Source organism: Myotis lucifugus, unplaced genomic scaffold (assembly GCF_000147115.1).
Source record: "Myotis lucifugus unplaced genomic scaffold, Myoluc2.0 scaffold_3, whole genome shotgun sequence".
Classification (NCBI taxonomy): Eukaryota; Metazoa; Chordata; class Mammalia; order Chiroptera; family Vespertilionidae; genus Myotis; species Myotis lucifugus.
The window spans coordinates 18779375-18807215 of NW_005871051.1; the positions used below are offsets into that span (position 1 = coordinate 18779375).

The window sequence follows — 27841 nt, forward strand, 5'->3', positions numbered from 1 at the left end:
TCTTATACCAAGATCAGTCAGACTTTTGTTGTAAACAGCAGAAACTAACTCTGGCAAATTAAAAAAGCACACACACACACACACACAGACTTAGAGAGGTGTCAGGTAGCACACAGAATCAATATGAGGGCCACCAAACAAGCCTCCATAAACAGGTGAGCACCAAGGGAACGTGGGCAGCCGGCACCACAGTCAAGGTCAGGGCACAGGACAGCTTGCCAGTCCCTCTGCCCACTGCAGTGAGGCCCCCTCCCACCCAGGCACCGAGGCTGACATTTTCTCCTCCGGACACTAGAGGCCACTGCTGGCTCCACTGCCATCACAATGCAGAAATGAATTCTCAACTGCCCCAGCTTTTCAGTGACTTGATCCAGATTCAGAGTCCCAGTGGGAGCTTGCCACTGGCAGAGCTGTGTCTTTTGCCTGCACCCTTGGAGCCGAGAAGTCTAGGAGAGCAAGTGTCCAGGCTTTCTGGCAGGCGGTGGCTGGCCTGGCTGCCTTCAAGACCTACGCAATGGGAATTCCCCAAATGTAGGCAGGAGGCTCAGACTGTGGGCAGCCAGGACAACTGGACAAAGTTCTCTTATTTGAGGATGTAGCTGAGCTATTCAGCCAAAATGAGCTTCTAAATACTCCCTCTGAATACCACTTCTAAATACCACTCTCTTTGCCCATGTCTGGCTCAAGCCCTTCTCTTCAGAGAAGCATTTCTGGGTCATAAAGCCAAAATACTCTTCTGGCTTCATAGCCACTGCTGCTTGGGCCAATAATGATGCCAGGGAAGACTGTACTACGACTGACTACGTACCCCACCTCATCTGACTTTCAAACAGCCCTAGACTTTCCCTGGGAGGGAAAATGGCATCCTTAGAGGTTTCCCCAAATCACGTAGTAGTGCCAGGCTGCAAATCCAGATCTATTTCCAAACCTTTGGGGTGTCCCAGTGGGCTGTATTAACGGGCTGGTATCTTACCGAGTTGGGCCTGAGGAGGCAGGGATTGGGCCACAGTCTTCTTTTTATATCCTGGCCACATCTGCTATGGAGAAGATGTGCAATTAATGCTTGGTGGATATCAAGCAGGAGCCAGTTCTGGAAAGTTCTCTAAATTTCCCATGAAGCTTGAACCCAGGAGTCATTTTGAGGCAAAAGTCTACTTAATAGGATCACGTTGGGAAGGAAAATCTTAAAACTAGGAAATTTCTTTTCCTTTTTTTTTTTCCTTTTACCCTTTAACCCTACTTCCCCAAATGTGTCAAAACTGCCAGTAAGAGGTTGGCAACCGTGCATTATTTAATCATCCAATGGCTGTTTTTGAACCCCACCACTGTATTTTAGCCCTAATACTCTAGTACAAAAAAGACACAAGCTCTGCCCTGTGGAATTTACATTTTAGTGGGCAAAGTACATGTCAATCAAATAAACAAATAAATGCTCATTTGTAACTCTGACAAGTGTGATTAAGGATGCCACAAGACGCCATGAGAGGCAGGTCTGTCCTCTTTTGAGGACCTGGGGCTAGAGGTGGAATCTGAAAAAGGGGGAGGATTTAGGCCCAAAGGGGAAATCTATGAGTCCTTGAGGTGGCGATTTCCTCCGGGGTGAGTTAACTATCGATCATTGAGCCTGTTTAGAGAAAAGCGACAGCGGGACCCGGGGCCAGGTGGCTTGTTGGTTGGCAAGTGTGTCAGCCTGGATGGAGCTCGCCACGGTCTCCCAGGTCCCAGCTGGGGATGACGTCTTCCTGGTGCAAGCCCAAAATAGCCGGCTCCGCCCCCATCTCCCGGCAGCCCGTGCAGCAGCACCCCCACCCCACCCCCACCCCGCCCCACACCCCAGGTGACCGGCCGGCCCGGCCTCCTCTGACTCTCTAGTAGTTTCCGTGCAGCTGACGCATGCCTGCGCGCACAGCTGGGCCGGGAGCGTCCTACGCAGCAGCCGCGAGCCCGGCAGCGGGTGCCAGACGGTTCCCTGCGGGGTGCCGGGGCGGGGCGCCGCTGGGGCCCGAGGACTCCGGGAGGAGGAGGAGGTGCGGGCAGGGTGCCGGTTCAGACTGGGGGCTCTGGGCCGGGCTGCGGAGTTCGGGGGCTGCTGCGATAGGGCTCCCTGGGCCTGGGCACCGAGATAGCCGGTGGCACCGGCCTGCGGGGGCCGATAAGCGGCTCGAGCGAGCCTAGTCACCGCCGGGAGCAGAGCCCGGTGGGCTCCGCTTCCCCTGGAAGCGCCGCCCGCCACCTGGGGGGCTCCGGCCCCAGGGAGGCGCCCTTGGGTCTTTCTGCCTGACTCGTCCTTCTCTCCTGCAGCCCGCGGAGGCCCGCCTGACTGCTGACAAGTTGCCATGGCATCCTACTATGAGATCCTAGACGTGCCGCCCAGTGCCTCCGCAGATGACATCAAGAAGGCGTAAGTGCCTCCCCTGCGCACCGCAAAGCCTCTCCCACCGCCACCTCCCACCACCAGCACCTGGGGGCCCTTCAGAGGCAGAACCAGGCCCTTGACATCTGTAGGGAGGAGGGAGACCCCGGATGAGTAGGAGGACGTCCATAGCTGTGAAGTTCTGCTGGGAGCTGGGTCCTTCTTTAGTAAACTTTCCCTCCCCCTCCCTTGCAGTCCTCCCCCACCCCCCAGCCCCTAGATGGGTGCTTTCTCAGGATGCTGGACAAAGATGCCCAGGCACTGACCAGGAGGGACCACTGCTCCTCTACCCTCCATGGCCACCTGTACCCCCCCCCCACCTTTGCAACCCCAGCCCCATGGAGCCCCAGGGAGAGTGAGGGCTGGGCCTTCTCACCCCCACATTATCATCTGTTACTACAAGTAGTCCTAGCACTGGCTGCAGAGGAGAGATAGGCCTCCGCTAAAGCACCGCGGCGGAGGCCGCCCAGCAGCTGGGGTGGAACAGGCTCACGTATGAAAGGACATGGGCTGGCTAATGGGAAAGTGGTTCTCTGATGGGAAGTGCCTGCACTTGTCCCTCGACCCTCCCCTCTGAACCCACTTCCTGCAGGTATCGCCGGAAGGCTCTACAGTGGCACCCAGACAAGAACCCGGATAATAAAGAGTTTGCTGAGAAGAAGTTCAAGGAAGTGGCGGAGGCATATGAAGTGCTGTCAGACCGTAAGGCCAGGGACAGAGCAGGGCAGCACCCATCACCCCCACTTCCTGCCCCATTGCATTCCTTCCTAAAGCCATGCCTTTTCCAAGCTGGCATTTAAGTCCCCCCCACACACACACACACACACTTCCCACAGGTACTCTGGGACCTTGTTCCTTCAAATGAGCACCTACTCTGTGCAAACTACCTTCTTGTTCTTCCCCTAATCCTCTGAGCTCAGTGTCTGCTCCCCAATGTCTGGTAGTTGCAACATGGGTCCTGACAAAGGAGAGGATGCCCGGCATGTATGCCGAGCCGCCTCTGTGCCAGGCATGGGTGGGTGTAATCTCCAGGAGTGCTCACAGTCATCCTGCGAGGCAGAATTTATCACCCCCATTTTACTGGCAAGGGAACTGAGGCTGGGAGAGGTGAAGTAACTTGCTCAAGATCACACAGCTGGAATATGAGTCCAAGTCCTTTTTTCATTCATTCAAAAAATATTCATTGAATGTTTATGGTGCTGGGCCCTTGCTGGGTATTGGGGAACAATGGAGGACAAGAAGGCACTGTCCTCATCCTGATGGGTTTATCACATTCTGGTCAGGGAAGATTGACATTACCCAAATAAATAGATAGACAAGAGTATTCCTAAGGAGAGTAGCAGGGGGATGTGAGAGGGATGTTGCGATGGTCCCAGAGGCCTCTCTGAGAAAGTGACACGTAGGCTAAGCCCTGACCAGGAATAACACAGTCATAATGAGCTAACATTTACAGAACACTTACTATGTATCAGGCACCGTGTTAAGCCGTTTCCATGAATTGTCTCATTTAATCCTGCAACAACCCTCAGAGGTAGGTGCTGTTATGTCCATTTTACAGATGAGCTGCAGCTAAAACCTATAGCCTCTGTCCCCTTTGCACCTTGCTGCCCCCAAGTGTCAGTCTCTGAGCAGTCTTCTGAGGGTCTTAGGCCAAAAGGGGAGGCCGTCATCCCAGAGGCAGGGAGAAATGACCTGGTCTCTTCTTCCAGAGCATAAGCGAGAGATCTATGACCGCTATGGCCGGGAAGGGCTGACTGGAGCAGGTAGGTGGAGTGGTGGGGCCCACAAATGGAAGTGGGTCAGGGAGGAGAGGGGGAGGGCAGCTGCTCGCAAGGATGCTCTCTCGGGGCTCCTGGCCATGCCTGAGGTGGGGTCCCCTGGGTCGGCCAGGATGTACACTCTAAGCCCCCTCCTCAATCTGCCTCTCCTCCAGGAACTGGCCCCTCTCGGGCGGAAGCTGGCAGTAGTGGGCCTGGCTTCACCTTCACCTTCCGCAGCCCCGAGGAGGTCTTCCGGGAGTTCTTCGGGACTGGAGACCCTTTTGCGGAGCTCTTTGGTGAGTGGACTCCAGAGGCCCCTGACTAGCTTGACGTCCCCCTGCAGGCCCGCCCTCCGTCAGCTGGGAGGTCCTGATGGGGGAGGCTGCGAGGGAAGTAGAATTCCACAGACGGAAGATGTTGTGGGGGTGGATCCAGTGAGAGCGGGGACAGAACCTCACACAGGCCTCAACTCACGTGACCCAGGAGTGGCACTTCAGAGACTTGTCTTATGAAACGATAACAATGATACATTGTTAGGCCTCCACAATGACAGCCATGAAGCAAGGCTCAGAGCCTCATGTGACAGTGATAATGCCATCACCAACAACAACTGATACCATTTTTTGAAATGATTAATATGAACTCTGTGAGGCAGATAATTTTATCCCCATTTGCAGATGACAAAACCGAGGCACATTCAAATCACTTGCTTAGAGACACAGCAGATGGCAGAGCGGGACTCGTCGCTGTGTTGGCCTGACATCACACCGTACTGCTCTTCTTATATGGAAGGAACTCTCTGTCCTCCCTCACTCTTTCCCTCCCACCTCCTTCCTTTATTCTTTATTGTGGACAGAATGTACTACTGAACCTTTTCATCTATAATATTAAAAAGGAATTCAATTTATAAATAAGTTCAAGCAGACAAGAAAAAAAATCAGACTTATGATTTATGATTAGCAGCTTATGTTTCTAGACTTTAAAGCAGGATTCACATATTTATTTATTTTTTTTGAGGAAATCTCTTCACCAGATGATTGTTAATCTGCTTACTGTTGCAGAAGAACTGGGCCCCTTCTCAGAGCTTCAGAACCGGGGTTCCCGGCCCGCAGGCCCCTTCTTTGCCTTCTCTTCCTCCTTCCCTGGACACACTGGTAAGTGCTGCCCCTTCCCATTTTCACCATCTCTGCATCCTGGAACCCCTCGCCTCAGCTCCTGGCTTTTCCAAGGCTCTCTGGTGCATCCGGAGCCCTGCCTGTGGAGAGAGCACACAGGTTCCTGGCCCATTGTGACTGCAGCCTGCTGCATACAACCCCGGTCTAACAACCTCTCCTCCTCCTCCTCCTCTGTCCCAATGCCAGAAATCTCCTCCTCGTCTTTCTCCTTCAGTCCTGGGGCTGGTGCTTTTCGCTCTGTCTCTACATCCACCGCCTTTGTCCAGGGACACCGCATCACGACCCGCAGGTGAGGGCTCCTTCTGGGACCATACGGGGTGGAGGGGGAGCTGCATACAACTAGAAAGTCGGCCCCTTGAGGGCAGAGCCCAGTCTGTCCTGTTCACTGCAGCATCCCAGAGCCTGGACGAGCGCCTGTGGGACTCAGGCATGCCCGCTGAATGACCTGTGCTGTCTCCCACAGAATCATGGAGAACGGGCAGGAGCGGGTGGAAGTGGAGGAGGACGGGCAGCTGAAGTCAGTCTCCATCAATGGTGAGGAGCAGCCCTGTCACTCAGTCCCTGGCAGGAAGCCCCAGCCCCATGCCCCAAAGCTACCTCCTCAAACTGCTGCAGTCTCAACTCCCTCAGAGCAGGGAGGGAATGGCAACCACAGGCCAGACTTGCAGGATCTCTGGATGGTGATCATGGAGATGGGGACCAGGACAGGGAATTGAGGAGCCTCCCAGGGCACAGCTAATGACTGTCATCATTAGTGGGGTGCATTTGCAGGACTCTACTATTTTTAAAGCACTTGCATGCATACCATGTCCTCTATATTCTTCAATCAGCCGGGGAAAGCAGGGCAGTTGGTGTTTGCCCTAGTTTTCACTTGAGGAAGCTGTGCCTCAGCACAGTTAAATGGCTATAAACCCAAGTACCCTCAGGTCCAAGGCTCTGTCCTACTTAGTGAGGAGGAAATCCAGGAATGAAACTCAGGACGCAGGATTCCTGGAGCTGAACTCTTACCACAACTCCTTGCTGTACAGGGTGGTCGCCATGGCTACCCTTTCATGCCTGCCGACCTGCTGACCCTGGGAACACTGTGCTGTCTTGCTTAATCATCGGGACAATTTGGCAATGCAGGATTTCTCATGATTCCCATTTTATAGGTGAGGGAAGGGAGGCTCAGGGAGGTAGAATGACTTGCCCAAGGCGGTAGCTCATGCTGGAACTGAATCCCTGCCCATGTTCATAACCACTATGCTAGGTGTTCACATGCATGGATGCCATTTCCCAAAGAGGAGCTGGAAGTGGTCAGAGTGCTGCATGAGGCAGCCTTGCAGGATTCCCCTGGCCTGGGCCAGGGGGCCTCATGGTGCCTGTGACTCCTGTAGGTATCCCAGACGACCTGGCACTGGGTTTGGAGCTGAGCCGTCGGGAACAGCAACCGGCTGTCACCTCCAGATCTGGGGGCGCACAGGTGCAGCGGTCCCCTGCCTCACGCCCTTTTGACAGCAGCCTCTTGGAGGAGGATGAGGACATGCAGCTTGCCATGGCCTACAGCCTGTCAGAGATGGAGGCAGCTGGGAAGAAACCGGCAGGTGGGCGGGACGCACAGCGAAGACGGCAGGGGCAGCCCAAGGCCCAGTACCAAGTTCCGGGCATGGGGGGGACTCAGGAGAGTGCAAGGAGTGACACAGCCAAACCTGGCTCACCCGTGGAGGTTAAGGCCGCTCAGTGCCTCATCCTCTGATCGCCAAGCTCAGCCCACCCCAATTCTGGGTGACCTGGGTCCTGCTCACTGTCAGAACAGAGGGGGATGTGGCCCCTCCAACCTCATGCTCCCCCTACAGTTTCCCTCCAGGCCCCCTGCACTCTGGTGTGGACTCAGGCTTTGCTCTGCTGAGCTGATAGGTCCCTGGTGAAGCCCAAGCTGTGGGAGGACCTGAGGAGCCAGGATGCACTTCTTATATGATGGGGGCTTTCTAAGGGGCATTAGTGGTTTGGGGCAGGCCTTTTGTGCCCAGCAACCTGTGTTGCTGATGATGTCAAGGAAGGAGGACTTGGCCTGGGGTTCTCTGAGCCCGAGTCGGCAGCTCCACTGGGGAGTCTCGGCTCTCCCTGTCCAGCTGCGGGCACCCTGCCCTGGTTTCTGTGCTGTGCTGAGCTCTGACTGTCTCTGTTGCTTCCCTTCTGGTGCTGCTGCTCTTCCTTACTCTGCAATTCCCCGTGGGCCGCATCGCTTGCTTTCACTGCTGTCTGGCTAGGACTCCCTTCTTCCTTCCCCAAGAAGGCCTCTGTGTGTCGAGGAAGATGCTGTGGCCGGTAGGGCCATAAGGTCTTCCGGGGAGGCTGGCTGGGTGGGGTGGGAGCCTCTGGGCCATCCAGATTCGGAACCGGAGCCCGCTCCTCCTCCCTTCTTCTTGCTGCCTCAGCCTGCCCTAGGCCTTGGGACTAGGCAGAGGTGAGGCCGGCTAACCCGGGAGCAGTGGGATAAAGCCAGGGTGTCCCAGGAGGGAGGCCTACAAGGGGACCGTGCCCCATCCCACTTCACCATGGGTTCAGGGAGAGGCCACAGGGCCAGCCCAGGTCTGCATGCTCTGTGGCACCATCCTCCACGGCTTGCTGCTGACCCTCTCTCCTGTCACCCACCCCCACTCTCTTCCCAGATGTGTTCTGAGCTGGATGTCCGGGATCCAGAGTCGATGCACAGTTCCTACAGGACAGCGCCCTCCTCTGTGGGCTGGGAGGGGACTCTCCATTCCTCTCTCTCACCTGTGCTGAGCATAGAGCTGGGCCTGGGTGGTGGGTGGGGTCTGGGTGGGAGGCGTCAGTAGTCTTAGCCTGTAAACTCTTCACTGGGTGTTTGGTGCTGTCTCTTGGAGACTACTAGTCCCAGAATGCAACACACCCTGCCTCATTTCTGATAGATTGTGCTTGGGGGAAGTGGTGTGTGGTTATGGAGCTGTGCATCTTGGGACATGTAGTTCCACTCCAGGTCGGCCTGTCACTGGCTGTGAGATTGGGAGAACTTATCATTTGATATGCCCCTAGCAGGGATGGTGAAAATGTGGATGAAGGGGTAATGGTCTGAGCTTCCATTCCCCTGACACCTCTTGCTAGCAGCGGGGTTAGCGTGTAGAAATCAAAGCCCTGTGGCATCTGGGAGAGGCTCTTTTCTTGTGGACAGTATAGGGGTCTGAGGAACAGCTGGGACGGGATCACTAAAAGCTGATTGGTGTGGACCGGCAGAGAGCTTGAAGGGAAGGGCCCTCTGGGGTGTGTGTGTGTGTGTGTGTGTGTGTGTGTGTGTGTGTCTGGGATTGGCATGCGATGGGAACTCCAGGCATGTTGCTGCTTGTATGGCTTCTATGGCCTCTGACCCTGCTGACCATTCTTTCCAACACCACAGCTGAGCTGCCTCTCCTCCTCCCTGCCTGGGGAGCCCCATGGCCAGGGAGGGGAGTGGTGGAGCTGGGGTATGCCAGACCCTGTGACATTGTGTCTCAGAGACCTATCAAAGACAGCTGGGCTGAGCTCAGGCCAGAGGGAAACACTGGAAGTTGGTCAATAAAGCTGAGTTTCGAGAGCTCGGTGGTGCTGTGCTCCTGTGTCCTTCCTTCCCAGGGAGGCCCGGGGACCTATGGGACCAGTGGGTGACACACCTTCCTTTATTGCCCAAACACCTAGAGGTTGCAAGCCTTCCCAGCTGACAGCAGACATCCCCTCTTTGGCTGGTCTGCTTAACCGCCCCCCCCCGCCCCCCAAGCAGCACGTGTGGAATCCTGAGAAGTGCTCCCATTCTTCTGCCCTCACGTCCTGGGGCCCCACAAATGGTTTTCCCAGGCAGCTGTGTTTCCCCTTATGCAAGGGCCCAACACCCTGCAGCACAGTTAGGACCAGACCAAGGTATGACTTGATTGAAAGCCTAAGGACAACAAAAAGCAGGGAACACGTGGTGAGAACCTGTAAAAATGTACGTAGACTGAGCCCTTTCACAGATTTCCTTAGCCCAGAGCCAGTGGCGAGTCTCAGGGGCCCGCCTCCCCCAGGAGAGTGGCACAGGTCTGCCCCACTCAGGGTCCGGGCCCCCAACTCATCAGGACCCAGGGAGGAGAAAGCCAGGTACCTCTCCTGTTCTACAGATACGTGTAGAGCTGCCCCGCCAGCCCTGGGGCCAGCACCTTCCCATCGCCACGCAGGGCGGTGTGGCTCACCACCCACTCTCTCTCCCATTCCAGGATAAACGCTTGGCCTCATCGTCCATAGCCAAAGGGTCCATAGTGTATTTTTCTGAAAGCAAGGAAGCAGCCTAACCTGAAAGAAGAATTTCAAGCTTCTGTCTTGAGGGAGAGAGATCTTCTGGAATTTTGCCAAGTGGTGGGTTTGCCCACTTCTAGCCTTTGAGAGGTCAAACATACTGGAATGTATGAAGATTAAACAAGTGAATGCATGCGCCTCAGTCGAGCCCAGGTGAGGCATAGGAGGCCCAGCGGGCTCATTGCTGGTCCCTTCGCTCCCTGCAAGGGGCAGGTGGTACTTGCCCTGTTTGCCAGGTGAGGGGCCTGAGCCTTGGCAAGGTGAAGTGGCCGTAACTCCCAAGGAGCTCAGGCCCAAGGTTCATTTTGTCTCATTTCTGTGTCCACCACCTTTGTCCAAGGATGCTCAGGGTACACAGGGAGGGCACGTCTGGGACCATACAGGAAGGGCAGTTCTGGGAGCCAAGGGATCGGGTAGAGGTGCCCCTTGCCACCAGGTGACTGTCTGTTGCGACATCTCCCAGCCTCGGTCTACCTGAGTTTAGCTAATTTTGCCTGAGGTGTGGCAGGCAGTTTGTTTAATCTTAATCTCAATCCTGCACAACGTACATCATTCCTGAGGCCCAAGGGCACAAAGCAGCTGCCTGGGAACTGAGAGGAGAGGCATGAAAGAGGGTTGGCATGCCTGGGTTCGAATCCTGGCTCCACCTCTTCCAGGTATGTGGGCACCTAGGACACTGCCCGACACCCAGGAGGCCTGGTGATTAGTTCCCATTCGAACCCTGGAGAGCCTGCGCCTCTCCCGAGGACCGCAGGCTGGCAGGCTGGCTCCAGACAGGCTGCGGCCCGGGTCTGGGAGCAGAGCAGACAGGAGTGCATGGGAGTCCAGGTTGCAGCTGCACACACAACACACTAACTTTATTCACAATGATACAAAAGTAGATTTTTCTAGAAATGTTCTGCGCCAGAGGGAGAGAGTTGAGCAGCACGTGACAAAAGGCAGGGTGTTGGGAGAGGAGCTCTGAGGGTGAGGGCAGGAGGGGGCGGGGCCAGAATGTGGGTCAGGGCGCCAGGACAGCAGGCAGCAGGGGCTGGGGAAGCAGGGGAAGCTGGGTGTGGTGGCCCTTCCACCCTGTTCTGTCCACACTGGAGGGTGGGAGGAGGGGGTGTCCCTACAGACATGTTAGGAGCATCCAGGAGAGAGAGGTGGGCCAGGGAAGTCAGGCAGGAGGCGGCTCTGGGTGCAGTGACTGCCCACAACTCTCCTCCTGGCTGGCTGCCAGCTCCCCCATGGGACGCCTGGGGCTCCATGTGTGTGAGGCTGAGCAGGCCTGCCCCTCCCCACTTCCCCTACCTTCCTAACACTCCTCTTGGAAGGGCTTTTGCCCAGGAGGGGCCAAGGTGCGGGTGCGGAATGAGGAATGAGTACACATAGATGCTCACACAGGCATAGAAGGGACGGAGCCTGGCTGCCCACTGGGGGCCCCCCGGGCTCACTGGGGCAGGGCCTTGAGAATGGCATTCACCTCTTCCGCCACAGCTGTCAGGGCAAATTCAAACTGGTCCTGGGAAGGGCAGTGGGAGGAGGGTCATGGGAAGGCCTGGTCTCTGCTCAGGCCTCCAGGGGCCTTTAGGAAGGGGAGCAGGGAGGTCACTTGGGAGCGGGGGGTGGGGGGGCAGTCCTCCTGGGGGAGGTACACAGCAGGCGGGAGGCAGGCGGGAGAGGCAGTTGCTGCTGGTTTTCCTGGGGAAAGGTGGCAGTGAGGGTTGGGGCAGGGAAGAACAGTCACCTTAGAGCGGACCAGGCCAGGTCGCTGGTCACGGACATGCTCCAGGGTGGCGGCGATGTCGATCTCCTTCACTCCTGAGGGCAGGGGGCACAGGGCTGCTCAGGGGGTGTCCAGAGGAGGACAGGACCCAGAAAGTTGGGCCATCCTGGGGTGGGAGGTTTGGAGGATTGGACAAAGCCTGGGGCTGGGCTGCAGGCACCGTGGGGAAGGTCCTCACCTTTTGCCATGCGGTTCAGTACCATGTCGATGAGGACGTAGGTGCCAGTCCGCCCTGCACCATCACTGAAACAGGAGAGGGCCACAGCCTCGGCTCAGCTCGGGATCCAGCAGATAGGGGGAGGGGTGGAGGAGATACGAAGGCTTGGGGTGGGAGGACACTGGTGGAGCCATTAGAATTGGCTCGGAGAGGGTGTCAGTGAGCTAAGGTTGAGGGAACAGTTACAGCACCTGGGCCCAGGGAATTGGGCCCTGAGTTGGAAGCCTGTGGCCTCTGGGGTGTCACTTGGGCAGTGGGCCAATAAGAAAGAAGAGCCCGGGCTCAACCCTAGGGTGGAGGAGGCAGGAGGAAATGGGATGGGTTTCCAGCTGGTTTTTGTGTAAATGGCCAGATGGTATATATTTCTACCTTTGTGGGTCACGTATAGTCTCTGTTGCTCCTTTTTCTTTTTTCCCTTTAACCATTAAAAAATGTGAACACCATTCTTAGCTCATGGGCCATTAAAAAACAAGGTGAGCTGAGGATAGCCCCCAGGCTGTAGATTGCCGGCAGGCATCAGGGGACAGGCAGGTAGTGTGCGTGGAGATGTGCACAGGGTAGGGTGTAGGGCCAGAGGAGCGAATTTTAGGAATGCCCCACCTCAGGGCCCTCTGGGCTAGGTCGATCCATCTTGTCCCCTTCCATCCCCATCCCACAGCCCCTCTCCACGCACCTGCAGTGCACAATGATGGGGCAGGAGCGTCCCCGGTAACACTTGTTCACCTTCCTGCAACAAGAAATGGGTGTGAGGGCCAGTGAGCATCAGCAGAGGGAAAGGAAAAGCGAAACACACATCTGTGGACCTCTCTTTCTTTTCTCCCCACAAGCCCAGAACAGAGGAGGGAAGAGGGCTGGAGAGAGGAGTCAGGGCTGAAGGCAAAGAACGAGATGGTGTAGGTAGCACTGGGCTTGCCTTGTCACTTAAAGCTCTGTGCCCAAACTACACACCTAGAACAACTGATTTTACCTCTTTGAGCCTCAGTGTTCTAACCTGTAAAATGGGGTGATAATAGTAAACTTTTCCTTAGGGTTCTTATCATGTCTACATGAGATAATCCATGTAAATAACTAAGTGCAAGGTCTAGCACACAGTAGATGCTCAATAAATGGTGGTTACTATTAATGATAATACATAATATTAACAGCCACATCTCCCAGAAGTACAGGGAGGATGGGCTTGTTGGTGAGTTCAAAGATGTCAATCTTGCTACATCACTATTCCACCCCTTTGCCCTCCTCAACAACTGCCCAGGCTGACCCCTTCACCACCAGGTTCCCTTCAGTGCTCATCAGCTGTGAGGTCCTATAGCTCTAGGCACAAAGCTCCTTTGTCCAGGGCAGGACAATCCCTCAACCCGAAGCATTATGCTGCTTGCTGCCTATCCCCCTGGATCAGCCTCACCTCAGCACAGGCACTCCATGGTTGGGTCACATTCAGACTTGCGGTCCACTTGGACCTCAGACTCTTCTCTGCTGCCCTCACCACAGCTCACCAAGGAGCAGAGGATTTCTTCTTCCTTTAGTGACCCAGTCTGACCTGCCCTTGCCCATTATAACCTTCTTGCTTTGAGAGTAACCTGCAGAATCCTGATACCCCCAATGGGCCAGGAATACGGAGGACTGTCTTAGGGGTTAACAAATTGTTTCAGGGGAAGATTCCCCCCAGACTTGTAGGGGCAAGGTGACTTTGAGTGGTTTTAAAGGAGTCCACATGGTTTTCTAGCACATTGATTCACACGGCAGAGGGCTGGGGTTGAACAGAAGTTGCAGTAGTGGTTCCCAACCATCTAATAATAATGATAATAAAGAGTATTGAGAATTGAGCCTTGCTATGTGCCAGGCACTTAAACTAGATTTTGCAGACTTTATCCTATTGATTCTTGCCACAACCCACTAAAGTGTGGCTGGGCCATCACCTCATCTCACAGGTAAGGAAACAGAGGTCAATGAACTTGCTCGGGGTCACTTTCTGAGACTTCCCTCTGGTGGACCTTCAGTAAATACAATATTAAATAGCATTTAATTTGTTCTGGGTGCCTAATGCAAACTGAGTTTACATAATTCAGCCTAAAGCAAAGGAACATAACCTTTTAGCTTACCTGGGCAGCCTTAAAATGGGTCCATGTTCTAGAAAGATTTTTAAAATGTGGAAAAACAGGAAATAGCTCTGATGCCCCCCGCCTTGGTTTTGAGAAGCCAGTGCCTCAGGCCCAATGGGCCCCAGTTAGAAACCATTGTTCTGAGGCTCAGAAACTCTCCCCAGGTCTTCACCCAACTCTGCTCCCCTGCTCTCTGCCCAGCACCTAGAGACCTCAGGCTAGCCTGGCAAGGGGCGAAGAAGCAGGAGGAGGCCGACTGTGGGGCAGGCCCTGCCAGTGTGACAGGCTTCAGCCACCTGTCTGGGGAGAGGAAAGCACAGGAAGCTGAAGCCTGCCTGGTTGTGGTTTAGGTGTCAGAACAGGGTGAGTCCCTCAGCTTCCTGTCCCAGCCCCCACCCCATTCCACTGAGCCCCCAAGAATCCAGAGATCCTCGGGCACTCCCTTTGATTTGTCCCTTCTCTGTGACTCCCTAACCCCAGCTCTCCCAGCAGCCTTTGGGGTGGTCCCTGGCCCTGTGTTCTGTCTGTTTGTCCATGCAGCGGCCACACCTGCCAATGATCACTTTTGTGACTATGCAACTGGAGTGAGAATACTAGCTGCAGATCACAAAAATGACACTGGCAGCTGTGTGTGTGTGTGTGTGTGTGTGTGTGTGTGTGAGAGAGAGAGAGAGAGAGAGAGGCGGGGGGAGGGAGGGGAAGACGGAAACATATAGAGACAAAGGGGGGAGGGAGGACAGACAAAAGAGGCAGAAATAGAGATGGGAGGAAGGTGAAGAAAAAGATGGTTGGGAACAAGAAAGGGTATAGATAGAGAGAAATGGGCTAGAGGGTAAGAGTGAGACAGTGATACAGAGATTTAAAAAATAAAGAGGAGAGGCGGGGTGGAGAGGAAAGGGAAGGGAGGGAAAGAGAAGGAAAGTCAGAGGGAATGAGAAATAAAAAATAGAGGCAAAGAGGCAGAGAGGGATGAAGAGGGGAGATGGGCAGGAGGGAGTAAGAGAGAGAGAGGGGACAGCAGACACAGATATAGTGCCAGAGGCCAGGAAGAGCAGGACAGGAGGAAACCGGAGAGTCAGGAGGCAGGGGCCAAGTAGAAGGAGAGGGGAGGAGCCAGAAATAAAGTGAGCCTCTCTTGGGAGAAGTAGGTAAATGAGAAGGAGCTAGACAGAGAGGTAGGGGAGAAAAAGGGCCTGATAGAGAAGAAATGGAGCCGGACCACAGGGGTGGAGGGATGGGCACGGAAAGAGAGCATCAGTCCTGGTTTGGGGCCCTTTGGAAGGGGGAGCTGGAGATGAGGCCAGGCTATGAGTCAGGGAGGGTCTGTCTCCCAAGGCCAGGAGGATCTGGTGGGCTAGGGGAACGTGGGGAACCCAGCTCCCAGCCCCCTGATCCCCGACTCTTGGGAGCCTCCCTCAGGACGCCCCATTGATCGCCCGGCCAGCAACATCCAGTGAGCTCACCTGCGGAAGTCCAGCAGGGGCCGAGTGGAGGCCGGAGTGCCCTCTGCCGGCCAGCTGAGGAAGTGGAACTGCGTGAGGGTGCGCGTCTCTTGGGTCTGCACGTTCTTCAGATAGAAGCTCCGCACCAGGAAGTCCTCGCACCAGATGTGCTCAGACACCAGGTTCACCTGCCCAGGAATGGGGTCCGGGTCTGAGCACCTCGGGCCCTTTCCATGTCTGCGTGATCGCTCCTTGGCTTCTCCAAATCCTCCCAGCCTCATAGGCCCTTTCAAATTCTAAATCCTCAAGAAGCTTACCCAACCACCTGCCCCAGTTTCCCAGCTGTGCCCAAGAATTCTAGCTGCCTGTGTCACTTACCTACTGCTTAGGACAACCGGTGGCTTTTCCACCCAGACATAACTAGTATGAGCTTCTTGAGGCCAGTTTCTCCCTCCTCTTCCTCACATAGTGTAGGAAAGTGTCTGTGCTACACACAGACTGACATTCTGCAATATTTTCATTTGATTTTTTTTCTTTATGAGCAAGACCAATACAAAAACTTTAAAAAAAAGACTATTGAGTGTTCCTCTGGTGATGAAAAAGCTACCGCCCAGTGCTCATCTGGTGATGAGGAGCTTCTGTGGTGCTCTTGGTGTCTCCTGTCACACAGGGGGACCCTCCCATTGGCTGGGAATTGGTTCTTCCTTCCCCTGCTTTGCCTCAGTTCCCTACCGGTCCTCTCTCCTAAAGGAAAAGTTCGTTCCTATTTTTCATAAGCCACATGTGGCTAATGGTATTTATTTCTTCACTTTGGCTTCCAGGGAACTCAGAGCTAAGTTGGGCTTAACTGAAGTAGGTCTTAATCATGGTCTTTGGGCATACTTCTCTTCCCTGTCTCTTGGCTCTTAACTTCTTGCCTCAGTTTCAGCAGTTTTATAGTTTTACTAGAGGCCTGGTGCACGAATTTGTGCATGGGTGGGGTCCCTCCACCTAGCCAGCAATTGAGCTGATCAAGGCTGGCTGGCCAGGGGGAGGGACCATGGGAGGTTGGCTGGCCATGGGAGGTTGGCTGCATTGAGTGTCTGCCCCCTGGTGGTCAGTGCATGTCACAGCAACCGGTTGTAATGGTTGCTTAGGCTTTTATATATATAGATTTCTGTAACTGTCATCATAAGTCCTTAACAATGCTTCTGGGCCCTGAACTGTATGTGAATATATGTGTGTATGCATATGCATGTGTATATACCTCTATATTCATACATGTATGAATGCTTATTATCCACGTTCCCCACTCCCATTGTCCCCTGTCCGTGGGGTCCTGCTGACCTCATATATGTGGTAGAGGGAGGAGCCCTCGTCTGGCCAGTAGCGATCACACTGCTTGACACCATCCTCTACCAGTGGGGTCAGCATGACGATGACAGTGCAGCCACTCTCCCACACCATCTAGGGACAGAGACTCAGTAAGCTCCATTCTAAACTCACTGGGACCTGGAGAAGCCCTCCCTCCATGAGCCCACCTGCCAGAAGTCTGCGATTGTATGGGACAGCGGGCCCTGTGTGGCTATGTAGGCTGGCATCCGAGGGTCGTGCTCAATCTGGGGGCCGGGAAGATACACCATGAGCCAGAATGGGAAACGCCTCTGTGGAAAGGGTTGGCCAAAGGGAGCAGGCCAGGGTCTGGGAAAGCCTGAGAACCCCCCATTTCCATGTTAGGATATCAGGCCCCACAATTCCAGGGCCTCAGGTGGGGTGGGTGGTGATCACACCGGAATGGAGTTTATGGGAAAAGAATAAAAATGGGGCAGAGGTGGGGGCAGGAGCCAGGACCACTCACAATGGGGCTGGCGTTGATGTAATCACTCCGAGAAGGGCTGCTCTCCACCTTCAGCTTGATGCGGGCGTGATCATCTGCACAGACCCCGCATCCCACCCCAGGTGCCCCTCCAGTTATTGGGGTCCTGGCATCACCACCACTCAGCTTGAACCAGGAGCCCAGCCTCTTCCCCCAAGCCCTCCAGAACGCCCAGCAGAGAGAGGTCAGCCAGCAGGGCTCACTCACAGGGCAGGAAATCTGGGTGACGATTCTTTTTGATGTTGCCCTCCCCTTGGGCGGTGGCACAGGTGTTGGGCTCTGCCTGGTAGGCACACAGAGCCTGCCACTCCTGGGCCAAGCGATCCCGGTTCCGAAGGTGGTCCTCCATGTATGCCTGCGGGGACACCACAGCCTGGCTCTGGGCCACTCTGTCAGCCCTGCTTCTCCCACCATCCAGCCCCTCACCCTTCTGGGCCCAGGCTGGTCCTGACCAGAATCATGTGTCCCGTGGAGATGTCCATGTTGGCCTGGGCGGGCTCCTCGCACCAGGACGGGGTGCTGCTGTGGGAGCTGGGGCTGGCCTGGGCCGCATCACTGAACTGGGAGGACACGCTGCTCACCCGCGAAGGCTCTGGCAGACCCTCTGCCCGGTTGAACAGGGACTTTGTGGCCATGTGCTGGCGGCACAGGTCCTGCAGAGGAAGGATCCAGAGGGGTGCAAGGGTTGCCTGAAGCTTTTCAACAGGGTCCTGGATTCAATTCTGGGTCCCTAGGCCCGTGGTCGGCAAACTGCAGCTCGCGAGCCACATGCGGCTCTTTGGCCCCTTGAGTGTGGCTCTTCCACAAAATACCACGTGCGGGCATGCACATACAGTGCAATTGAAACTTCATGGCCATGTGCAGAAGTCGGTATTTTGTGGAAGAGCCACACTCAAGGGGCCAAAGAGCTGCATGTGGCTCGCGAGCCGCAGTTTGCCGAGCCGCAGTTTGCTGACCACTGCCCTAGGCTCATCCTTGATTGATTTTGAATGACACCCATCTCCTCTGGGGTGGAGCTCCCTGCCCTGGCCCTTGTCCTTTTTGGGGCTGTTCTGCATGGTGGTGCCTATGACAACCTCAGATATTACAGAGTGGGATCCCAGAACCCCAGAATTGTAGAACTGGGAAGAACTTAGGGACCACCTGCTTCCTAGTCCAACCCATTCAAAACACTCCCAATGGGGCTCCTCCAAACCTCCCAAACATTCCGAGGGATGGGCACTCACTCCCCACCCAACTCCCCACCCTCATCCCAGGTGAGACCCAGGCTCCCAGGCCCCTTCCATTCCCTCTCCTCTACAAGCTTCTGGGGTGCGCACCTGGTACTCAAATGTGGTGTCGCCATGGGCCCCCTCAGGTCCCAGGGCTGCCAGGCGCTCCTTGTCCCGCTTCCGAGCATGCTGCCGCACACACAGAGCCACGGCCAGCGCCACCAGCAGCCCGGCCACACCCACCAGGGCCACCAGAGTCAGCAGCACTGAGCGCATGGGAGAGGTGCTGCGGGCCTGTCGGGGAAGGACTGCAGCTGCCTCCTCTCTCTGTGGGAACAAGGTAGAATCAAGGGGGGCAATGATGGGGAGAGATTTAGGAGCTGCTTCTCACCCCTGTCCCATGCCACACTCCCTGCTAAGATAACTCCTGAGGCAAAGCTGGGAGAGCAGAGGCATGGTGGTACAGGCAGAAGTGCTCAGATGGACCCCAAATCCTCCTTCTCCGTCCCCATGAGACCACCTCAGCCACACTACCCTACTCGAGGCTTAGTGGGTGACCCCACCAGGAGTCCTTGCATTTAAAAATGGAACCGGAGAAGTGGAGAGACAACCCAAAGAATCGAATGGACTGTGAGGCATCAGTGTTGGATGAAGAATCGAAATGTAGTTTGAGTTTAATGTTTTTCTGTGCAAGGTTGTCCCTTGGAATTTAGAGATTGCTCCGAAGGCTATGTGCTTTCCATTAGTTCTTGCCAAGCATGCTGCCTTCCTATGTATGGAAGGCTGGTCCTACAGGGAGGAGCCACTGGGGCCATCTGCTGGCCAGAAAAAAAACTGCATGGGGAAGGGCTGCTTTGGAGAAGTGGGTGAGCCAGCCAAGTTTATTGGAGGGTTCAGCTTCCGGTTCTCCTGTCAAGTTTGCCTCCATCTCTTGTGGGAAACGTCAGCCCTCTGGGGTTTTGACTGATTGTGCAGTTAGCTCGTACCTGTCCCACTCCTGTCTGCAAGATCTGCAGCCCTGTCTGTGCTTCCAGTTCAGACTTCACCAGCCCTAAGGGAGGACATAGGTCAGGCTCTCTCCAGCCCCATGTGGTCCCCACCTCATGTCATGCTATGCCAGTTGGCAGGTGGAGCTCATGTGGACTTGGACTATTTCAAAGGGAGCATCCGTCATGGGCCTGGGTATATCCTACTAGGGCTGGGGCTGGGGCCAGGCAGGATTTACCAGCTTGCTGGGTCACATCAGCCAGAGACAGGTTCTGTTCATTGTGCCGGATGCGGAAGGTGAGAGCTGGTCCCACCACACTGCCGAATAGGAGCTATGTTACTGCCTCACCCACCATAGACCCAAGACTCTGAAAGAGAGGCCAGCTCTGACCCTCTTCCAATTAGAAGATGGGGTTGGAGCCAATCAGAGATGCCCTACAAGGGTATTTGAAGCCAGGGAGACACTGGATGAGGCCCGTAGCAGGGCTAGTTGTGGCTGTACCTTCAATGCCTCTGGGAGCATCTCTTACCCTACCTTGGACTCTTCCCCTCCTCCCTTGAGCTCCTCCAGCCACCTCCCCACTCAAGCCACCTGCCTCCCCAGCCAGATACCAGTCCCACCTGATGTTGATGAAGCTGCCCGAGGACATGTGCACATGCTCAGCCAGGATCTCCAGCAGCTTCACTCCTACAGCCAGACTCAGGGGCCTGGAGGTGGGCAGCAGGCAGAGGAAGAGGTGGAGACCCCCTTGGCCACTTTCTTGAAAAAGGCCACCTCCAAGGGTACAGAGCAGCCCACCCCCCTGTCTACTTCACATGTGGATTTCTACTCTCTGCTTCCTGCCAGGCAAGCCAGCCCAACCCCCAGGGGACTGGAAGGCTTCCCCAGGCTGGAGCCCTTACTTCTGGTCAGTGACAATGTAACCATACTCCTCTGCTGATGGCCGAGCTGAAGGCTGCCCCGCCACCGTGGGCTGGCTCGGGCCCAGTGGACTTTTCTTCTCCATCAGGACAGGCATGGCAGGGGGGCCAGCAGCTTTGGGGGGCTCAGAGCTCAGCACCTGCTGGGCTTTATCGGAGGTGGGGTGGGCAGTGGGGTATCCAGGCAGGGAGGGTGTAGGCAGGGAGGGTGCAGGCTCCGCTGCATCTCCCTGCACCTGCTCCTCCATTGTCTGTTTAGAAGAGATGATAAAAGTATGGTCTCTGTATAGTGGAAGGACTGGGGGTCTACACCCCTGACCTTGAGCTTCCTGCAGTGGTGCTTAGGACTTGTTTCTTTCTGTATCCCCAGGGCTCAGTGCAGGTTTAGGCACAGAGAGGACACCCAAAAAAGTAAGCCAAGTAGATGAATAAATGAAGGATTGAATGAGTGGAACCTGATCTGTGATAATCCACAGGATGGGGCTGGAGTGGGGGGATCCAGGGAGCGTGGTTAGGGTAGGTAGAAGGTGAATAGGCAGGCAATAGTTTTTAGACTCTGATTTAGCCACAAAATCTTAGACATGAAACAGATAGAGCTCCTCAAGTTCTAGGAGCACTAGGAACCTGCCTGCTCACAGAGCCCCTCTTCCCCTAGGGCTCCTCAGAGCATGATCTCAAATGATTGTATTGAAAAAAGCAGTGAATCAGAAATGCTAGCTTCTAGTCTGAGCTCTGCCATCAACTTGAGGTGAAACTTAGGCAATGACTATGGGCCTCAGTTTCCCCAAAACGAGGGGTTGGAGAATACAGATTCTGGGTCCTGATCCTGAGGTTTGGATTTTAGCAAGGGGGTTTGCTGCCGTGGGGCACTTATGAATCAGAGAGGTAATGGGAACTCACTTTCTTGATGTCAGCTCCAATGTTTACCATCCCTCCTGTGGAGACAGGGAAAACAAGACTCTGGGCAAAGGGCCAAGGCCAAGGTCCACACAACACAGATGGGAGGAAGGGCCAGAGGCCTGAGCCTGTTACACCTGCGGTGGCCTCTTTCCTCTCAGTCAGTGACCAAGACTCTATCATTGGTCTCATCCTTAGCCTGGCCTCATGTCTCTGTGCATCGTTTTTAAAAGTGATGTCAGAGAGGAAGGGAGAGGGAGAGAGAGATAGAAACATCAATGATGAGAGAGAAGCATTGATCAGCTGCCTCCTGCTCAACCCCTACTGGGGATCAAGCCCACAACCCTGGGCATGTGCCCTTTAGTCGGAATCGAACCTGGAACCCTTCAGTCCACAAGCCGATGCTCTATCCACTGAGCCAAACTGGCTAGGGCTCTGTGCTTCTTTCTTAATTGTTTTATTAACTTTTCCCTCTGTCACTGGCCACACCTCTCAAAACTATTTGTGTAGTCCACCCTCTACGCATAAATATTGCCTTCTTTGAATTGGCCACGCCCCTCTTTGAATTGGCCACGCCCCTCTTTAGGTCTTCATTATCATCCACCTACCTTTCCCAGTGTCTCCTGATTCCTGCTCACACCTCCTGTTGACTTCTTTTTCCATTACTTCCACCCGCTAGTCCTTTCCTGGTCTAACCCCTCAGCTCATCACTGCACCCCCTTGCTCCCTGCCCTTTGCTGGCAATGACCCCATGTCTCAAAAGAACTCTGACCCTGACCCTGACCCTTCCCCTCTAGGCTGCTACATTTGGTCTTGAGAGGTGGGGCACGAGACCATTGCTAGTCTCTCTGCCTGAACACTCACCTGGATTTCGTCCTGCACCCTTGGGCAGCAGCTGCAGCAGGGTCGAGAGAGTGGAGAGCTGCTCAGGGGTCAGCTGACGCAGCTCCACCCTGTAGCCCGCCAGCACAGCTGCCAGTCTCTGCAGAGTCACATCTGCTGGGAGCCAAACACAGAGCTAAGGGCTGGTGGCAATATGGACTTGTAGGTCTCAGATGCATGAGTTGGGGGTAGGAGGGGACTAGCACCTTTAGAGGTTTTCCTCAAACACAAGGCACTAATGTCCTCCCCTCCAGCCCTGTCCACACTTTGAGAGGAAAGACTTTCCTGGGGCCAAGACCAAACTTAGGCCCACCATGGACACCTAGATTCTCCATCTGAAAGAGTCATGTCAGCTCCCCCCCACACTGTATCCACACTGTCTACCTAGTGCCTGGCATAGATCCGGGTTATCAGTAAACATTAGTTCAATGTATGAATGGCTTTAAGGACAAATTAACAAGTACAGGGAGAGTCAGGATAGCCCCCCCCCACAAGCAGCTCCCATAGGCAGATGCTGAGGACCCTGTTACCTGGCTGCTCTGCTGGGGAAGGAGGCTTCTCCCCGAGACCCTCCAGTCCTTCCTCCTCATAGCCCTCTGAGGAGTCCTCTGCCTGGCTGCTGTCCCCTTGCGCTGGCAAGTTTGGTGCCCGGGCCCTGCTGGGCACTGGCAGCTCCTGGGCCAGGTAGAGCAGACCTGACTCCTGGAAAAGCTGAGCAGGTGAAGGCCCTGGAGGGTCCCCATAGGAATGGCCAGGGTGAGCCCCAAACATGCCTTTGGGGGCAGTTCTGCTGAAGAGGGCAGGGGGTTCAGCCTTGGACAGGGGGCCAACACTGACCATCCCTGGGGAGCTCTCTGAGTCCCGGGAACCATCGCGGGAGCCAAACTGTGGAAAACCGGAGATGCAGGTGAGAGCAGACATCAGGGCTGGGGGATTGGGGTGGGGATGGGGCAGTGTGTAGGGCTCACCTGATGGAACAGGTAGGGCTGCAGCAGGGTAGCTTCATAACTCAGGGCAGGGTGAGGGGGCTGTGGGGACAGCAGCAGATTCTCCAAGAGGGGGGGCAGCAGCTCAGCCTGCAGAGGGGACAGGGAGGAGCCAGCCCCAGCCCCATCCCCACCCGCTGGAGGTCGAAGCAGTCGGTGTGGGGCTGCAGGGGCGGGGCCAGTAGGGATGCCCTGTAAAAGCAGTTCCTCAGCGGGACCAGGTCTCCTGGGCACCAAGCCAGACCTGGGGAGGAAAGCAAAGTGTGTGGGGGAGGGGGGGAGGTTGGTGTGGGGCAAGGGCATACGGAGCCTACAAGGCAGAGCCGATGGGGCCAGACAGGCTCAGGAGTTTAGAGTGAGGCTGACCTCTTAAAAAATGAGGCAGGCTCAGGGGAGGAGAGAGTAGCATGGGGAAGGCCAGAAGGCCAAGCCTGGGGAGGAAGTTATACTAGTAGCCTCCCTGGTAAGCCTGGGTCCCTGAAACACAGGGGCAGAAGCTAGGGACAGGTGAGGCTAGGGATGGAGAAGGGGAGAAGAGCAGCAGGGAAGGCAGCCTGGAGCCTGTCTAGATGAACCGTGGCTGCACTGCCCCATTGCCCCTGTGTGCATGTCCCCACTCCTGACTCTCCATGTAGGTTCAAATATTCAATACTCTGCACCCCTGCCCCACTCTGCCTCCTTCAGACTGGTATCATCATCTGTGCCCCATGCCCTCATTTACTTTCCTCTGCTTGACGGGGTCTGAACAAAGCCTTCAGAGGCCCTTACCACACAAAAATGACAGTATCAACCACCATATACAATTCCACACAGTAATGAGACTGAACATTAAACAACTTCAGTCCAATAAAATTCTAATTTTTCCAGGATGACTATTTTGATGCTTCTTTTAAAATACCAACTATCCAAGTTTTTACAACATTTAAAAAATACCCCTGTTTTGCTGGATCCCTGGGGATGAACTCAGCTCCTACCGGGTATATGACCATTCCTGAACTTCTTGTACCCATACCTCAGCCTGCTGACCTTGGCACCCATGTCCCTCCCCCTCCCTCTGTCCATCAGCAAGACCACAGACCCACCAGCCTTATGGTGCTAGTGGTTGAGAAATAATGCCTACCTGTCCCTTGGGTGGGGCTCAGGGGGGCGAAGCCTGGGGATGCGTTCCATCTCCTGGGAGATCACATACTGGGTGAGGTCATCATGCCAGGACAATCCTGCCAGGGGACAGGATTGGGTAAGGTTGGCTCAGCACTGTCTGAGGGTCCAGTAACAGGGGCCAGTAGAGATCTCCACTGTACCCCTCCCTGCAGTGTATTGAGTTTGGCAGAGCAGAGGAGCAGTGGAGAGGTCCAGAGACCTGGTAAGTGATCTGAGCTGTCCTCCTCCCACCCTCAGGAACAGATTTTGGAGCCAGACTGCCTCCACTAAGACTAGGTTTCAATCCTCTGCCACTCACTAATTATGTGACCTTGGGCAATTTGCTGACATTTATGAGCCTCGGTTTTCTCATCTGTAATATGGGGGTTTATACCTCCTAAGATTGTTGTGATAATTAAAATAACACAATATAAAATGGTTAGAATAGTACCTGTCACATAGTGAACTTTCAATAAATGCTATTATCATGATCATAATTATTATTTCTATTCTTCTTTTTGTTAATCCTGAACCTCAGTTTTCTTTTTTCCAGTGGCTTCTTCTAGAAGCCTCCTCTGGACTCCTCCAGAGAGTCTAAGTGTGAAGAGCCCATCTCTAGGGTTCCACCCCACTCCTGTCTTGCTTCCTTGTCCAGCAAGGCCTGGAAAGGTGTGGCTCTAAGAATGGGTGTGATAGGAACGTTTCATGAGAGAAATCCTTGAGTCAGGTGGCCCCTCACTTCCCCACCCTTATCAAATCAAGTTCCAGTCTCTCTCCTCCAGTGCACACAGACCTCACCTTGGGACATGAGCTGTCGGAGCACACCTTGCAAGCGTTGAAGAACTGGGGACGTGACTTGAAAAAGGGGCCGAGCCTGCCCCACTCCCACCTGGCACTGTCCAAATAAGCCATCTAAGAGCACAAAAGTTGTGTTAATACAGGATGTGAACAAAAAGCCTTTCAAAGTCCAGGTTGCAAATGGGCAGGACCCTCCACATCTCCTCTCTTGGCTTCCGAGAGGTCTGCTCCTCCAGGCTAGTTGCCCTTGTGCCCAAGCCCAGTACCCCTTCTCCTTTCTAGGCCTCCCCCCAAGTCTTTATTGTGCCCCCCCATCTTGTAAATCCTATACCCAGGCCTCACCCTGAATACAGACTTCGAGGTGAGAGCAGAGTCTACGGTCAAACAGACAGCCTGTAGAGAGACAGGTGAGCAGAGGTTCAGACAACCACACATAGAATAGTCAGATGAATGGACAGGCTGGGAAAGGGAGAAGCAGATGGGTCCACTTTTCCATCCTAAAGAAGAGGAGGGAAGAGGCCTAGAATTCTTAAGAGAAGGAAACACAGTGTCTGGCTTTGGGTTTTAAGCATCTGTGAGTCTTGGATCCTTTCCCTAAAGGTTCAGTTTGCTTAACTGAATGATGGGGAAAAGGAGCTTTCCATGTGCATGGGGGTAGGATCATACACTTCTGTTCTCATAGAATTACCATGGGGGAGTTTGGGGCCAAATTCTGAGGAAAGGGGGATTTTCCTCCCCAAATCTCCAAAAGCATCCTAACTATGATAGCCTGGGACTCAGAAGCGGTAAAAACCCTCGCACATCTCCCCTCTGTGTGGGAAAGGGGGAAGGGGAAAGGGTGGGGCGACTTTAAGGCAGTGCTCCCCACACTGTCCCCACTCTTGGTGGCCCGGGTTCTTTGGCGCTGTCCGCGGTGCTGAAGCCTGGAGCCTGGAGCCGTGGAGGGCTTGCCTGGAAGCAGTTATGGGAAGGGAGGGGTGACAGGGCGAGGAGTCTCCACGGGACCTGACCCCTCCACCGCTCGCTCCAGCCTTCATCTACCATCCTACCAACACGGCGCCACAGGAAGTATCCTTCATTTGCCTCCAAGCCCGTGGTGAAGGAGGACGCCAGAAGGCTAGGTTGCACCCCTTCTCCCACGAGCCCCTAACCCCCACCCTCCCCCGGCCCATGAGTCAGCGCTGACTGTCTCTGTCCGATGAGATGTGAGTCAGCACTGGGCCAGGCTGTGGGGAAGGGGATGGGAGAAGACCCTTCCCTCTTCAACCTCTTCTGCCCCCCTCCCCCAGCTGTCGCCCTCTTGTCGGAGATCAGAACACAGCAATCGGAGATCAGAACACAGCAATCGGGCTCTCTAGGCACAAAGAGAAACCCTGACTCTCCCCCTGGCCTGATTTTCTACAGGGAGCGGGGGCTCCTAAGCTCGCGGCCCCGACGCCGGCCTCCCGGAGATCAGGATGCCCCCGCCCTCCTCCTACCCCCCTCGCCACCCCTCAGCACCGGTCGCCACTTGGGCGCCTCGGCACGACTTGCTCCTCCCGTGGACTTGGAGCCTGTCTATAAGTCCTCTGTCCACACGCACCCCCGTTCCTCCCCCCAAACCCGCGATCTTCCCCTGAGACCACTTCTCTAAGGTCCCGCCCCGTATTCCCAGCCCTGCCTCCAGGCCTACGCCCCTTTCCTGTCTGACGCCCTCTTGTCTTCCTCATCTCGCCAGGCCTCCCCCTACCCGACTCCACACAGATTCTACCCGAGATCCCCACCTTGGCGACACTTCCCCGCACCCCGCACTGAGTTTTGCTCCCGGCACCATACTCCTCCACCCCGGCTCCCCCCTTTCCTCCTGACCGTGAGCACTAATGGCGCTGCAGCCTCCCGGGCGGCAGCTCAGCAGCAGGAGGCAGAGGAGCACCCGGAGACCTCCGGATCCTCCAGGACCCCAGGCCGCCGCGGGCGCCGCATCCTTCCCGGCTCCGCGCGCTTGCTGCCCAGCCTGAGCCGCAACGACGCCGGCGGGAGCCGGCCGGAGGGTCCAAGGCGGGGCCTGCCACTCCCCACCCACCTACGAGGGCGGGGTCTACACGCCCCTCTCGCTGCAACTTGGCCAACCCCGGGCGGGCAGTGACGACATCTCCGCCCCCGGCTCTTACGCTTCGCTTATTTGCGTCATACGTGTCGTAAGAGCACTATTTTAGCAGGGGACCTACCCACCCCATTCCTCCTCCACCAAATATGTGCCTCACTAGAATTCCCACTTGGCCATATCCCTGACGACATATGCTTTTCCCTAAAGACCACCGCCTCTATTTCCCAGCCACAGGGCTGGCGAAAAGGGTTATAGCTGGATGGGGACCAGGAAAGATACGCGAGTGGGGGAGAATAAACCCTAAGATGAGGAGCATAAAAGTGACCACAAAGGTATCTAAATTAAGAGCGGGAATGGTTCTGTGTGTGCGCCTGGATTCCAGTGCTTACAATGCCACCTACTGAGGGTATAACTTTGGGCAAGTCGCTTAACCTCTATGCGCCCTTTCCTGATCTGTAAAATGGAAGTGCTAATAGCACCTCGCTCATGTGGATCGCTGGAACAATGATTGCACGGTCACATACTAAACACCTGGTGCATACTTGCTTTCCTTTTTAGCCTTGACTCTCCTTTCTTTCGCCCTCTTCCACCTGGAGTCTATTAAAAAAATGGTCTATCTGCAAAATACTGTATCTCCCATTGTTCCACATCTCTCCATATTCACTAGCCTATCTAAACCACTGTGCTCTTTCCTCGCGACTACTGCAGTAATCATCTAACGAGTGTTTGGCTCCCACTTTTGTCACCCAATGAGCTAGGGAGTGAGCTTTCTAAAGTTCAAATTTGATCACTTTACTCTCTTGCTTTTCAGTAAAAATTTTCTAAAATACAAAAAAATGATAGTAGTGCATAGTAAACACTCATGCACTCACCATCTAGGCTTAACAATTATTGGTATTTTG

At 54.9% G+C, this 27841-nt stretch overlaps 2 protein-coding genes across 7 annotated transcripts; one reads left to right on the forward strand and one right to left on the reverse strand.

Moving 5' to 3' along the window:
- The first annotated feature begins 1852 nt into the window (after positions 1 to 1852).
- DNAJB2 (DnaJ heat shock protein family (Hsp40) member B2) lies at positions 1853 to 15747 on the forward strand. 6 transcript variants are annotated; one of them, XM_023761583.1, is made up of 10 exons: positions 1858 to 2027; positions 2302 to 2401; positions 3006 to 3115; positions 4123 to 4176; positions 4347 to 4469; positions 5235 to 5327; positions 5535 to 5637; positions 5812 to 5882; positions 6725 to 6931; positions 15154 to 15747. In XM_023761583.1, the coding sequence occupies exons 2-10, from the start codon at positions 2337 to 2339 to the stop codon at positions 15189 to 15191; spliced, it is 864 nt and encodes a 287-aa protein (XP_023617351.1). In that variant the 5' UTR covers positions 1858 to 2027; positions 2302 to 2336; the 3' UTR covers positions 15192 to 15747. The 6 variants fall into 6 exon arrangements, with proteins under 6 accessions (XP_023617343.1, XP_014318449.1, XP_014318444.1 ...); XM_014462973.2 differs by lacking the exon at positions 15154 to 15747 and adding an exon at positions 9572 to 9783; XM_014462968.2 differs by lacking the exon at positions 15154 to 15747 and adding an exon at positions 8000 to 8920 and having other exon boundaries at positions 1859 to 2027.
- PTPRN (protein tyrosine phosphatase, receptor type N) lies at positions 11083 to 26815 on the reverse strand. The gene is given in 24 exon segments (XM_006082552.3): positions 11083 to 11154; positions 11380 to 11453; positions 11597 to 11661; positions 12309 to 12362; positions 15198 to 15364; positions 16503 to 16622; positions 16697 to 16774; positions 17014 to 17087; positions 17239 to 17386; positions 17484 to 17684; positions 18351 to 18569; positions 19229 to 19293; positions 19468 to 19547; positions 19851 to 19937; positions 20133 to 20401; positions 21051 to 21085; positions 21912 to 22043; positions 22460 to 22814; positions 22898 to 23159; positions 24036 to 24132; positions 24854 to 24967; positions 25196 to 25246; positions 26702 to 26794; positions 26797 to 26815. Coding segments are annotated over 24 exon segments (2931 nt in total).
- Positions 26816 to 27841: the final 1026 nt, after the last annotated feature.